The sequence below is a fragment of the Geotrypetes seraphini genome, chromosome 11 (genome assembly GCF_902459505.1).
Source record: "Geotrypetes seraphini chromosome 11, aGeoSer1.1, whole genome shotgun sequence".
NCBI lineage: Eukaryota > Metazoa > Chordata > Amphibia > Gymnophiona > Dermophiidae > Geotrypetes > Geotrypetes seraphini.
In genome coordinates, this window is record NC_047094.1 from 78,634,242 (window position 1) to 78,648,581 (window position 14,340).

The 14,340-nt window shown below is 41.1% G+C and overlaps 1 protein-coding gene across 4 annotated transcripts in view; it reads left to right on the forward strand.

Moving 5' to 3' along the window:
• LOC117345860 (epithelial membrane protein 1-like) overlaps window positions 1-11,600 on the forward strand; it is a 58,626-nt gene extending 47,026 nt beyond the window's left edge. For all 4 annotated transcript variants that reach the window (XM_033915120.1, XM_033915119.1, XM_033915118.1 and 1 more), the window contains 2 exons: window positions 10,299-10,502; window positions 10,639-11,600. In XM_033915120.1, the coding sequence (XP_033771011.1) occupies window positions 10,299-10,502; window positions 10,639-10,787 (353 nt within the window). In that variant the 3' untranslated portion in view covers window positions 10,788-11,600. The remainder of the gene's footprint in view (window positions 1-10,298; window positions 10,503-10,638) is intronic.
• The last annotated feature ends 2,740 nt before the right edge of the window (window positions 11,601-14,340 follow it).

Sequence of the window (14,340 nt, forward strand, 5' to 3'; positions counted from 1 at the left end):
ATCCTAATCACTCCTACTATATAAGACCTTGACATCCTACCATTTTCTCAGAGATGAAACATCTTAAATAATTAAAGGAAAAAAAGAAACTCATTTCTGTTCACGAGCTAACAAAAATTGTTGTAACTGAATGGGGTCCCAAAAAACATATTCAATGTCCTGTATCTTAACAAATAAAAAAAAACCCGAAAAAATGGAAGGTAAATCAAACAATACAAAAGCAAAAACCTCCCAAACCCCAAGAATAGAAACTGGACAAGGGAGAGAGACAAGAGCAGGGCCAACGAAACAACACACCACAATCTATAAATAATTTTTAATGCACGGGAGAGCCCTCAGTCACACAGCCACTCACTGAAAAACTCAGTGGAACAGGCTGTCACTTGGCTTACACCCAGAAGAGTGTTAACTGTGAAACATCGCCGGGCTCTACTCCGTGTTTTTTTCAATAAAGTGCACCCAACAGTGCTAAGTGTGAAAAAAGATATAAATAAATCAAAAATTTTTTTTACCCAGGGGGGGTCGGGGCAGGCAACGGAGACAAGGGGGAGGCAGACAGAGAGGCAGGGGGCCCAACAGAGGTCAGTATCCCAGTGTGAATCCATCTGCACGCCCCCAAACGAGATCGTTCGGTCCACCCAATCCCTAGTTAATAATCTTTCGGGGATACCCTTATCTACAGATCAATTGGAGGTATTGAGTAAGGGACTCTCGTTTGTTCCTTCCATGCGGTATGATGCTTTTACCACACGTTGCAACATCGAACGGTTCATCAGATCTCTCCAAATTAAGTTATATTTTCAGAAGCAGCCTGATACAGAAGATCCTTCTATATTTAGACCTCCTTCTAAATGGCTTCCGCCAGGACCTCTCGATCCTGCTCGCCATACTTTTAGAGAGCTTATTTTAAGAGACTTACACGTTCTAGAGGGTACTCTTAGTAATAAAACACGGAGTTACTCTAATTTGACCACACGTGAACGTGTCACCTTATCGACTCTATGCAGAGATACCCAACGCATTATTAAGCCTGCTGATAAGGGGGGATCGATTGTTATTTGAAATAACCTACAATATGTTACGGAAGTGAACAAACATTTAGCTGATACTCGGTATTACTCTATTCTTTCTGGGGACCCGACTGAGTCTCTTATGAGCACTATCGCTTCGATCGTGGATAAGGCGTATGATGAAGGTCAATTAACTGGAGCTGAAAAAAGATTTCTAAAATTGTTGTCTCCTTGTCGCCCGACCTTTTACATTGTTCCTAAGGTCCATAAGAACATCAATCCCCCCCCCCCCCCGGGGAGACCCATAGTGTCCCTTAGAGGCACGGTTCTGGAGCCTTTTGTCCAAATTCATTGACTGGTTTCTTAAACCTCAAGTCGTTAAAGCTAGGTCTTACCTCAGAGACACTACACATTTTTTATCATGTATAGCACAAATCACGGATGTTCATGATACTTACCTTCTAGTCACGATGGATTTGGAATCTTTATATTCCAACATACCTCAAAATGCTGCTCTAGAATTAATTTCTAGAATATTCATGCAGGATATACATCATGAGCACATTAGAGCTGACTTACTTATTCAACTAGCGCAGTTGGTTTTGAATCACAACTATTTTCAATTTGAGCATCAGTTTTTTCTTCAGACACATGGCGTCGCCATGGGCACAGCAGCGGCCCCTAGCATCGCTAATCTATACGTTTCACGATTTGAGGAAACCTATCTGTATTCATCTCAATGGTTTTCTTATATTAAAGTTTGGTATAGATTTATTGACAATGTCTTTTGCATCTGGATGGGCCCCCCGGAGTTGTTAGCTCATTTTGTGGACTGGCTTAATACGTTGGATACTAATTTGAGATTTGCTATGGCATCGGATTTTCACCAAATATCCTTTTTGGATGTATGGGTTCAGAAGTCTAATCATATTCTAACAACTACTGTGTATAGGAAATCTGTAGAGGTCAATAATTATTTGAGCTATACTAGCTGTCATCCCACCAAGCTCAAACAATCTCTGCCCATTAGTCAGTTCCTCCGCGTTCGGAGGTTATTCACGGACATTAATGAGTTTCGCATTCAAGCTCGAAAATTATACCATAGATTTAGAGAGCGAGGATATCCGCATCGAGTTTTGCAGAATGCCTATCATAGAGCCTTATATGCTAACCGGGCCCTATTGCTATCTTCCAGTCCCCCCCAAAAAGAGGTCAAAACTGTATGCGTGTTGTCTTTTTCAGACCAAGCTGCTGCTGTTGCCCAAAGTATTAAAAAGCATTGGCATATCCTTCAGCTTCATTCCATCTTTCAAGAACCTCCCTGTATAGCATATTCTCGTGCTAAGAACATAGCAGATTACGTGGTGCATTCGAGATATACAACTGCCCATAACCACAGTGTTCAGGAGGAGCAACATTCCTAAGTGTACTGATATCTGTGATCTAGGCAAAAACACCATTGAGGGCAATACATGGCAACATCCGAAGACTCTTAAAACGTATGTCCTCAAATCAGTCACCACATGTAGATCCATGTGGATGATATATGTCATCACATGCCCTTGCTGCATGGTATACGTGGGCCGTACTCAAAGGAAAATTAAGACTTGTCTTATTGAGCGCCGCTCACGTATAAACACCCAGTCAATGAACTCTCCGCTGGTGCCTCATTGCATTCAGCTGAGCCATACCTTTCAGGATTTACGCTGGTCTATTGTTGAACAGGTCTATGAGAATTATCAGGGAGATAAAGTACTGTGGTTAAAACGGAGGGAGCAGTATTGGATTTTTGAACTCCAAGCCCTGGCTCCCACTGGACATAATGATATATCGAATGGCAACATGCCTTTTAATGTTTGCTTTATGTGGTGTTTTGATCTGCAAGACGTCATCTTTTTGCTTTTTTAGCAGTCTCCCTTCAGCTGACTCAGGACTGTGTTATTTACTCTGAGGGAGTCACGTGTGTTTTTCTATCCAATCACATCAGTAGGTCTGCGGTTTAAATTGGAGGCGTTCTGTTCGGTTCAGCGCCATTTCCTGCTTTGTCAATCTATGCTGTACCGGATGATTGAGATGGTCACAGCGCAGCCCAGCCGTTCCTGAAGAAGGGGGTGTGCACCCCCGAAACGAAGTCCCGTTGGACGAATAATATCTCTGCTGGCTGTTTGTTTCCACGGAGAAGCTAAGTACTTCCTGTTGGTATTTTTTGCTCTGCTGGACTTGGACGTTTTGGCCCCCTGGACAAGGGGCAGAGACAATTGTAGTTAATGGTAAAGTGTGTTTTTTTGATTTATTTATATCTTTTTTCACACTTTTTGCTAAGTGCACTTTATTGAAAAAAACACGGAGTAGAGCCCGGCGATGTTTCACAGTTAACACTCTTCTAGGTGTAAGCCAAGTGACAGCCTGTTCCACTGAGTTTTTCAGTGAGTGGCTGTGTGACTGAGGGCTCTCCCGTGCATTAAAAATTATTTATAGATTGTGGTGTGTAGTTTCATTGGCCCTGCTCTTGTCTCTCTCCCTTGTCCAGTTTCTATTCTTGGGGTTTGGGAGGTTTTTGCTTTTGTACTGTATCTTAACAAGACATTTACAAGGAAACTTTAAATAGAATGATGCCTCAAGAGCTAACACTCTAGTTCTCAATTTCAAGAATTCTTTTCTTCTTAACTGTGTAGCTCTTGAGACAGGAAAAATGCTGACCAAGTCTCCACAAAACTTGGTAAGCCTGTTTTTGAAGTAAAGTTTCATTATCAACATTTTATCTATCTCAGACATACATGTTATTACCATAGTGGACCTAGTCTGAATAACATCTTGAGTATCTTCCAAAAACTCTGTCAGATTAACTTCGTCTGTTATCAGATGGTCCACTTCTGGTCAGTTTTTTTTTTCTTTTGAGGGATATAATGACAAGTACTTAATGGGAAGTTTTCCGCATTAGGTAATCACAATATTTCTTTAAAATATTTCCTTAACAATATTTCAGAAGATAACAAATGAGATATTGGGAAATTAACCAAGCAGAGATTCCTTCCCCTATGCATATTTTCCAACATTTCCATTTTAGAAAATAACAATGTGGAATCCTTAATTGCAGACACTGAGACAGATTGTAGTGTATTACTTTGTGTTTTGACCACTCCTATTATCTTATCCAAACAACTTAAATTAGAGTCCACTTCTCAAATTTTTGGAGCTACAGAATGTGAATAATCCAAAGTTTGTTTCATTGATTCCTCTAAGAAACCCTTCAACTCTAGTAATACCTATCCACAAGTCTTTAAGGGTAATATCTTGTTTTTCCACTGCTTGTGGTTGCCTCATCTACTACACTTGAAAAATCAAGTGGTTTAGGTATTTCAGTAAAAACCAATTTATTCGTTCTGAGTAGATGGCACCACAACATCAAGTAGTAACACCAGATATTGGATGAAGAGGGGGTGTCCTTTCGAGAGGGCTCAATGATGCTCCAGACACGGGAGAAGTTTAAAGTTGGTGCTGGGATTTCCATAGAATATATCAGATGTCTGTCCATAGGAACCAGAAACAGTATGGTGTAGAGCTCTTGGCTTTTACTTTCCTTTTTCCCATAGTATCAAACGAAAAAAGTTATACGACCTGAACTCCACTCCTGAGCTCCTCGTAGCCCCAAGGGGCGTGTCCTGCCCCTTAGGGCACACCCCTTCGGCCACGCCCTGCGGCTGCGGCCGCACCCGCAGCGGCAGGCTGCTTTTCAAGGAAATTGTAGGCAGAGAAGACGGACCCTATGACGTCAGGGATCCGTCTTGGAAACTGCCTGCCCAAAACGATTGCTAACACTGCTGGTGCTGGGGTCTTCTTGGAGCAACGCTGAACCTCCTCCGGCGTCCTCGACTCTCAGGTAATGGCTCCCAATTCTCTCAGCAGCGGCAGGCTGCTTTTCAAGGAAATTGTAGGCAGAGAAGAACGGACCCTATGACGTCAGGATCCGTCTTGGAAAACTGCCTGCCCAAAACGATTGCTAACACTGCTGGTGCTGGGGTCTGCTCAGAGCGACGCTGAACTCCTCCATCCGGCGTCCTCGACTCTCAGGTAATGGCTCCCCCCGTACAAATGTAAAGAAGTTCTTCTTCACCCAGAGTGGGTGGAGAGCTGGAACGCTCTTCCAGAGTCTGTTGTAGGGGAAAACACCCCTCCAGGGTTTCAAGACTATCTGGACAAGTTTCCTGCTAAACTGGGACATACGCAGGTGAGGCTGGACTCATTTAGAGAACTGGTCTTTGACCTGGGGGCTGCCGCGTGAGCGGACTGCTGGGCAGGATGTACCACTGGTCTGATCAGCACAGCGGCAAATTCTTATGTTCTGGTATTTTTTCCAGGATTTTGTGTTCTGTTCAGCTTCAGTGACTAGCCTAGCCAGTGTGAGAGGACTTGGATCTGCAGCTGACAGTTGGAATCTGTGGGGACCTTCTCAGCCAACCTGCTGGAACTCTGAGCTGTTTGCTCACTCCTTGACTTGATCAGAAGTGTAACGCAGGTTGTTTGGGTACCAATTGCGTTTCTTCGGAGTGCACATGGTGTAGGCTGCACTTTTCTCCCCCTCCCCTCTTCGCAGCATGTGGATCCTGGTCCGGAGATTGAAGCTCAGTCCAGCTGTGGCCCGACTGGCAGCTGAAGTAGAATCAGAAGAGCAACTTTCCTGGTGACAGATGTGCTCTTCCTTATTTCAGCTATCCTGAGAGAAGCTGTGGCAGGCTGCAGCACACTTTCCATCATCTGGTCTGTGAGTAGAGCTGTTGCAGCCCACAGGGCAATTCAGGTGGGGGGGGGGTCTGAAATTGTGGTTTTTGATGTTATGTATTGTAGCCTTGTTTCCCCACTCGATAAATCCTAAAATCGCTAGGTTTTGTGGTCCTCTGGTGGAATTATAGCCATTTTTCAGTGGGAAATTCTGGCAGCGACCATCTTGGATTTTTCCTGATTTGAATTCTAAGTTCTCAAACTTCTTCAAAAATCCCCATTTTTGATTCTAACCACCAGGGATGGAGTCTTTATGCTCCATTGACATAAATTCATGCCAAATTTGTGCCAGATGGGCACCCGAAGAGCACTCTTGTGCTGCGTGTTCTGCCGTGTATGCTGGGGAGGCGAGAACCTTGAGTTTAGCCTGTTGACTATTTTATTAATGCTGCTAAATGACTGTTGGGATGAATAGGAGACAATTTTACCCTCTTGGGATCCCATGATGTGGCGCCAGTGCCTAAATGTTCTGATGGCTCCAAAATGAAAGAAAGTGCTCTAACACCCTCTTGAAGGGGGAATCTCGGTCCTTTATACTTGAAGAGGGATCTCGGTCCTTTATACCTGACTTTGTGAACTTGCACTGACAAGCCTGTTAGTGGGGTTCATAGTCAGTGGCGCGCAAGACACCAGTGCGCCGACATCCAGCGCTGACTATTCAGCGCAAGAAAGAAGCGCGCCACCGAAAAACTTATTTTTAAAGAGCTCCAATGGGGGATGTGGGGGGAACCCCCTCCACTTTAATGCATATTGTTTGCGCTGCCGTTGGGGGGGGTGCAACCCCCCCCCCCCATTATAGAGAAAACGGACACCTTTTTCCTGATTTTTTTCAGTTTTCTCTATAATGGGGGGGGGTTGCACCCCCCACACACACCCCCAATGGCAGCGCGAACACTATGCATTAAAGTGGGGGGTTCCCCCTCCACACACCCATCGGAGCTCTTTATATATAATGTTTTTCGGCGCCGCGCCTTCTTTCTTGCGCTGAATTGTCAGTGCTGGAATGTTGGCGCGCTGGTGTTGTATGGACGGGGCTGCTGTAACACCAGAATCTGGACCTACCCAGGCTACTTGAAGTGGAGGAGAGCTACCGGCTGGAGCATAGATTTTTGCATACACATTTGCAATGTCCTATTATAGTTAAGCCCCAAGAAGTTACCTTGGACGCTTTGTGGGATCTGGTGGCCAATTTGGTGAAAACAGTGAATATTCAGCAAGTGGAGGGGAAAATAAAAGATCAAGAAAAGGAAGTTACCCAGATAAAACGAGATATTGGTGATTAGATAGCATTAAAAATGAATTAAAATCTTCCAAACAACTTCAAGAAACTTTAATGAAAGATAATGTGAATTTAAGAAGGAAGATTGAGATATTTGAAAATTTCTCAAGAGGTAGCAATATCAGATTGATTAACTTTCCACAAATTATAACAATCACTCCTCGTGAGATGTTAAAACGATATCTGATGGAAATATTGGAAGTTCTTGAAGACTCATTACCTCCAATTTACACAGGTTTATTATTTACCCAAGAAAAATCAACAACAGGAAAATAGCCAAGGACCAATAGATGTATCAGCTTTATTGGAATTATCAGATAGAGAAATGGCCACTTCGACAACATTGGTGGCGACTTTAGCCCTAACGTTGGATAAAAACTGGATTTTGAGACTTTTTTAAAAAATAGAATAAAAGAATTCTTGGGATTTTAAGATACAAATGTTCACCAACTTGGCTAGGGATACACAAAGGCGAAGAAAAGAATTTCCAGGAATTAATAGCTCTTGAAGCAACTTTTATTATCTCCGTTACCCTTGCCAAATGTATTATACAATATAATTCTCAAAAATATGTTTTCTTTGAGCCCTTCCAGCTGACTGCTTTCCTCTCCCTATCTCAGCTTGAGAAGGAAAAGAGGAGGGGTATAGAATATATTAGATGCCCATATCAGTTAACATGCATCATTTTTCCTAAGTTAGTATTTCCTAGTTTCCGTTTTATATATTACATTTTGGATCTTTCGTGGACTTTAGCTGATTTAAGTTAACTTAATACTTTTGAAGTGTTGTCCTATTATTAGATTTCCTGACTTAAAAGCTTTCTGTACAAGTATATGTTGAATTGTATTTTTGAAAATGAATATATAAAAAAAATAGAAGACAGTCCCTGCTCAAAAGAGCTTACAATCTAGTCAAGACAGACAAACTGGACAAGAAGGTGCATCTATACACAGTGCTCAGGTGTGGGAATTATAGAGGGAATGATAAGACAGATATTGGTAAGGGAATGGCCCTCAAGCGTCCAGAGAGTGAATTACAGGTAATTTCAAGTGCTCTCCCATGCAGAAACCTAATCCTATTCTCCCAATAGGATCCACTGTTCACTTTCCGCGGTTTTGAAGCACAAGGTACATGGCTGGAACCTAACCTCCTATTTTCCCATAGACTCTGCATTTTGTTATTTGTGATTTTGTGGTTTGTGAACCTCTGCAACTTAAGACAAGAATTTTCTTTCAAGAAATTAAAATCCCTTCAAAAAACTTATTATTTTACACAGTGTTCATAAACAACCCAATTAAAATAAAACTAGATTCATTTGAGGTTAGGTTGTGTAAGGTCCTGTTGTAACTTCATGGACTGATGCTTTTTGTTTGTTCAATTCAACTCAAATTTTAGTATTCCGCCACTTTGCAATCAGGTTCAGCATGGATAACAGCCAAGAAGACCTTTACATACAAAGGGAATGTTTTAAGTTTAAATTTATCCATTTAGTCCAGTATAATTAGACTAAACAAATGTGTTAAGAAATTTATGAAACCTTAAATATTGTCCAATTTGCCTAACCCATATGGAAGTTGATTTCTAAACTATAGTTCCCAAGTCACAAATATAAGCCCAAATTGTTTTTTTCTAATTAATGCTTTTACAAGAAGGGAAATTCAATTTAAATATGTGATTTAATATAGTTGTTGCAAATTGAGCAGGTATTTTCATAGTAAAGTGCTGACTTTTTCCAAAGTAATATTTCTAACCCTCCTTATCTCCCTCTTTTATTAAGGCGCACTAGCCATTTTAGTACGCACTAAACTCTAACGCGTCCGTAGAATATAATGGACGCGTTAGCGTGCACTAATATTTAGCACGCTCTAAAATGGCTAGCACGCTTAATGGCCTCTCTTACAAAGCCGTGCGGCAACAGCCCCAAAGCCCTTTAAATCTCTGTGGGCTTCGGGGCTGTTAGCGCGGCTTTGTAAAAGAGGCCGTTAGTAAAAGGGCCCCTATGTAACTTGACCTAACCTAAATTTAACCATACTTTTTCCCTTCCTTATAAATTCATTGTTATTTCCCTTTTGTACCTCTTCTGCTACTTCTAGTTCTTTAGTTGTATATTTAAAATATTGTGAACCACTTTAGATATTTGTTTTACTCCTGGCAGTATATCAAATAAAAGATAAATGTGAACTGTGACTGGAGCAAAGAACACATGAGGTGATAGCTAGTATAGATAGTTTATAATTTTTTAAATATTTTTAATGATGTAAAAGAAGTTTGTTTAATTGATTTTGGATATTTGTATTGTAAACTGTTTAGGTCTTTAGGCGGATAATAAATATTTTAAATAAATAAATTTAAACTGTCCAATTTTCCCAGTAGGGGCATGATTCAGTCTCCCTGATGGCCACCTGATTACAGTTATGAACAAACCGTTTCCTCTGTGACCTTTTAGAGTTCTGCAACCAAGAAAATCTCAAGACTTTGAGGATCTCATTTGCCCGTTCTCTTCCCCTCACATGGCACCCATACAGAGAGAGAGAGAGAGAGTAGAGAATGACACGGTGACAAAATTCTTCATCGTTCCCGTCCCCACGGATAACCATGAAACTATCTTCATGTCATTCTTTAAGGAGAGAGGGAAGAATCAGAGTATGAATGGCCACAACCACTGACCCGCAAGCTTTGCTTTGAAGAATGCTGGTGTAGAAGGATTGAAGTTGAGATAGACACCACAGAATGACAGTCTCTGGTATCCAGAGCAGATAATATGATGTCATAATGCCTCATTCCACCAATGCCTAAGAACCAATCACATCAGTGATGTCACAATGGCTTCATTATCCTTGCCTCCCATAAGAATCCGAGTATGAATGGCCACAACCACTGACCCGCAAGCTTTGCTTTGAAGAATGCTGGTGTAGAAGGACTGAGGTTGAAATAGACACTAGAAAATGACATGGGATTATTTCCCGCGGTTATCCGCAGGGACGGGAACGGTGATGAATTTTGTCACCGTGTCATTCTCTAAGAGAGAGCAATCAGAGCTGAGAGAGGAGTATTTTTTTCATGCATTTCATTCTCTTTGACTTTTTGACACTGCTCAGCCTTCTAGGCATTATATAAGAACTTAAATGAAATTAGCAACAGTTTGCACACAGTTGTTTAGCAGCTCATTCCCCTGTACAGGGGAAATAATTTGTTTATTTTTTTATAGTTTATTTTTTTCTGTTGTACAGGTTTGTTTGCCATTATAGGGATGGGAATATTCACTCACTGTATCCCAAAGTTCATGCATGGAATGCTGCTACAACCTTCATATAGAAGACTACTACCACCTCTGTCTGTAGGTTTGTCTGATCCATCACCTGAGCAGATCCCACACTCCTATTCTTGGGCTTTCTATTTGTCCTGGCTTACCATTCCAGCACTTTATTTGGCAGGTGAGAAGCAATTCACAGGCTTTATTGTCCTTTATTCCTTTATACAACTTTTTAATATGAAAGATGTCATTTGGAAGAGGAAGAATCTAGGTAAATTTATGTCGGTGTGGTAACTGTCTCTGTTTACTCTCCCTAGGTATATTTGAACTGGTTGCATACAAGCGTGAGAAGAAACGAGAATCAAGGTTCATGCATGAATTTCTAGAACAGGCCACCTCCATCCCAAAAGTAGCAACTTCCAGTGCTTCTTTGCTTGCTGAATGTGAAGCTTCAGGCTTAATGTAGTAATGACTTCAAAGTTCTAGTCCTGCAGAGGTGCAGCTTCAGTGAATTTATACCACTCCATTTCCCAGCAATCTGTTATAAGTTTCAAGGTTACAAGTTTTATTAAAATTTGATGTGATCGCTTATCTTGGTTTACTAAGTGATGTACAATTAAATTTTTTAAATGTGTACATTTTAATACAAAAGAGTCATAAAGAGAACACAGAAACGCAGACTAACTGGCACGAGAGGAGGGAAGGAAATACAATATTTTGTAGGAAAAGGAACATTTAAGGTAAGAATGGTAAGGAGGGGAAGTACTGCCAACAAAATTGAGCCAGCTTCTCCAATAGATGATGTTTCTGATTAAAAAATAAGATTTCAATACAGTTATCCATTTTTTTGATCAGAGTCTGTGTTTTCCCTGATATGGGTAGCGCCAGCTGATTAGAACATAACTTGAGAAACAATTCCTTCTCAAGTTCTTTAATGTGGGGGTATTTTTGCTAAGGTTTCCTTGCAAGTGTTTAGTAACTTGGCAGGGGGAACAATATATTTTTCACAAATGGAACTGTTTCTGGTTGATAAGGTTCCTAAATGATTTCTTTGGGTATTGGGGGGGGGGGGAGAGTGTGTAGTAAGGAAGGTTCTAATAATGTATACTCTATGCAGTATTAGATTTTTGTTGGTATAATTCTTGCTAGTTTTTATTGTTCTTGGATTTCTTTTCTCTCTGTCCATTATATGAGTTGTTAATTGAAATGTTTTGTTTTTTTGTTATACTTTGAATTTCCAAATAATTAAAAGGAGGAATATTTAAACTTCCAAAAAATTTCTAAGCCATTTTGGCCTTCATTCTGTAAAGGACGCCTAACTTTAGGCGTCCAAATAAAGTGGATAACGAACCCAATTAATGAGTTTAACAAGCATTACGAGGAACTTAGACGTCCAAAGCTGGATACAATTCTACAACTAGATGTCCACAATTTCATGGACACCTATCGGGGAAAAAGCTGCGCCTAAAAAATAGGTGGGGGAGTGGCTTTGATGTGGATGCCTATTTAAAGAATCGCATGCCGTTCAGTGCCAGAATACATCTACCTAACGCCTAAAATGTAGGTGTTGCAAAACCAGGTCTACTTTTGAGCGTGAGCTGGGCACTAGGCAGACGCTGGTTAGCTGGACGTGACTTAAATGCCAATTAGTTGTCCGTTTATAGATGAACAGAGCTTTTATTTTTGAGGTATAGAGCAGTGATTCCCAACCCTGTCCTGGAGGAACACCAGGCCAATCGGGTTTTCAGGCTAGCCCTAATGAATATGCATGAGAGAGATTTGCATATGATGGAAGTGATAGGCATGCAAATTTGCTTCATGCATATTCATTAGGGCTAGCCTGAAAACCCAATTGGCCTGGTGTTCCTCCAGGACAGGGTTGGGAACCACTGGTATAGAGGACTCCATGTTGATATTAAGCTCAAAATATGTTTAATAATGCATTACTTAAGCAAAGCACATCAAAAAATATATATATATTTCATACTAAACTTCTATTTTTGGGCTAAAGAGGACTCCTATTTGATGATAATAGAAAAAGATGTTTAATAATGCATTACTGAAGCAAAGAACATGAAAAGAATATATATATATACATATATATATGTAGTATATTGCATACTAAACCTCATTTCCAAAAGGCTAAGAACATAAAAGGAAATACACTACTCACACAATAGCTATCCTTCAGAGCAAATGGATGTGTCCAGTGCACAATCTTGACATCACTGTGACATCATCAAGATGCACCTAGATGGCAGAATGCCACAACCCCCCAAAAAAAAACAACTTAGGAGCCATTACCTAGACGAAAGCACCTGTGGCTCTATGATTAAAGGCAATTCTTCTATCTTCCAAAGGTCATCAATTTTAAATCCATACAACCCCCCCTAATACGTTAATGGCTTCATTTTGATTTCATAAGAGAGTATGGATGGTGGACTTTGCCATTTTCATCAGTACTCTGCCCTTTCCAGGGTCCAGAGGGAAACTTTAATTTTTCCCTGAGATGGCTAGGATCTCGGTGAGAGGGAGAACTAGAAGGCCTTGAGCATGCGCAGATGCTCAAGGCCCAGCAAGAGACAGGAACTTTTTTTAAGCGGCACCGGCACGTCCTGTGGGCTGCATGCCAGTGCCAGACGGGGGGTAAGTTTGAAGTTGTTTGGACAGGGGGTGCCAGTTCGCACGGGGGGGGGCCTTTGTGAGCAGGAGGAAGCAATGCCGGTTCTTGGGGGGGGGGCTTGGAGTAGTGCCGCTGGCCTCGAGGGGGAGGGGGGAACGTATCAAGCGAGTTTCCCTTAGTTCCTATGGGGAAACTCACTTTGATATACGAGTATTTTGGTTTACGAGCATGCTTCTGGAACAAATTATGCTCGTAAACCAAGGTTCCACTGTGTGTGTGTGTATGTATGTAACATAGAAATAGACGGCAGATAAGGGCCCACGGCCCATCTAGTCTGCCCACCTTAATGTCCCTTCCCTTACCTTTGCCCTGTGAATAGATCCCATGTGCCGATCCCATTTGGCCTTAAAATCAGGCACGCTGCTGGCCTCAATCACCTGTAGTGGAAGACTATTCCAGCGATCAACCACTCTTTCAGTGAAAAAGAATTTCCTGGTGTCACCTCGTAGTTTCCCGCCCCTGATTTTCAACGGATGCCCTCTTGTTGTCGTGGGACCCTTGAAAAAGAAGATATCTTCCTCCGCCTCGATGTGGCCCGTAAGATACTTGAACATCTCGATCATGTCCCCCCTCTCTCTGCGCTCCTCGAGCGAGTATAGCTGTAATTTGTCAAGCCGTTTTTCGTATATATATATATCGTATATATATATATCTTTATATATATAATATATATATATTTTTTTTTTTTTTCATATACTTTGAGGAACATAGAAGCCAAAAGAGGAATTGGACAAGTATTGAAGGTACATGTTTGATATTTATCATAGAGAAATAATGCTTCTAAATCAAGAGAATATAAGCCTGGCTTTGGAACTGACATGCACTTTACTATCTGAGTGTGTGTGTGGTGCAGTGGTTAAAGCTACAGCCTTAGTACCCTGATGATGTTGGTTTGAATCCCACTCTGCTCATTGTGACAGAAGTAAAAAAAAAAAAAGGATTAAAACATAAGTAAAATATAATAGTGGTGCCAGCATTTTGCTGCATACAATTTTAATGAAAAAAACTGCATAAAATTGCCATTCTAATGATGTCATAATAATGAACGCGATGTCTATGTGACGCCTAAAAGGGGCGATTCTGTAAAGGACATCTAACTATTTAGATGCGTCTAGACTCACTGAGTGCAATTCTCTATAGTGCGCTATGCATTATAGAATCGCGGTCAGCTGGATGTCTAAATGACACCTAAAGTTAGATGTCCTTTACAGAATCTAGCCCTTTATGTACACTTATTTAATTTCATGTCTTTCTACTATTACTACTAATATTTATCACTTATATAGTGCTGAAAAGCATACACAGTGCTGTACATTTTGACATTTATAGACAGTCC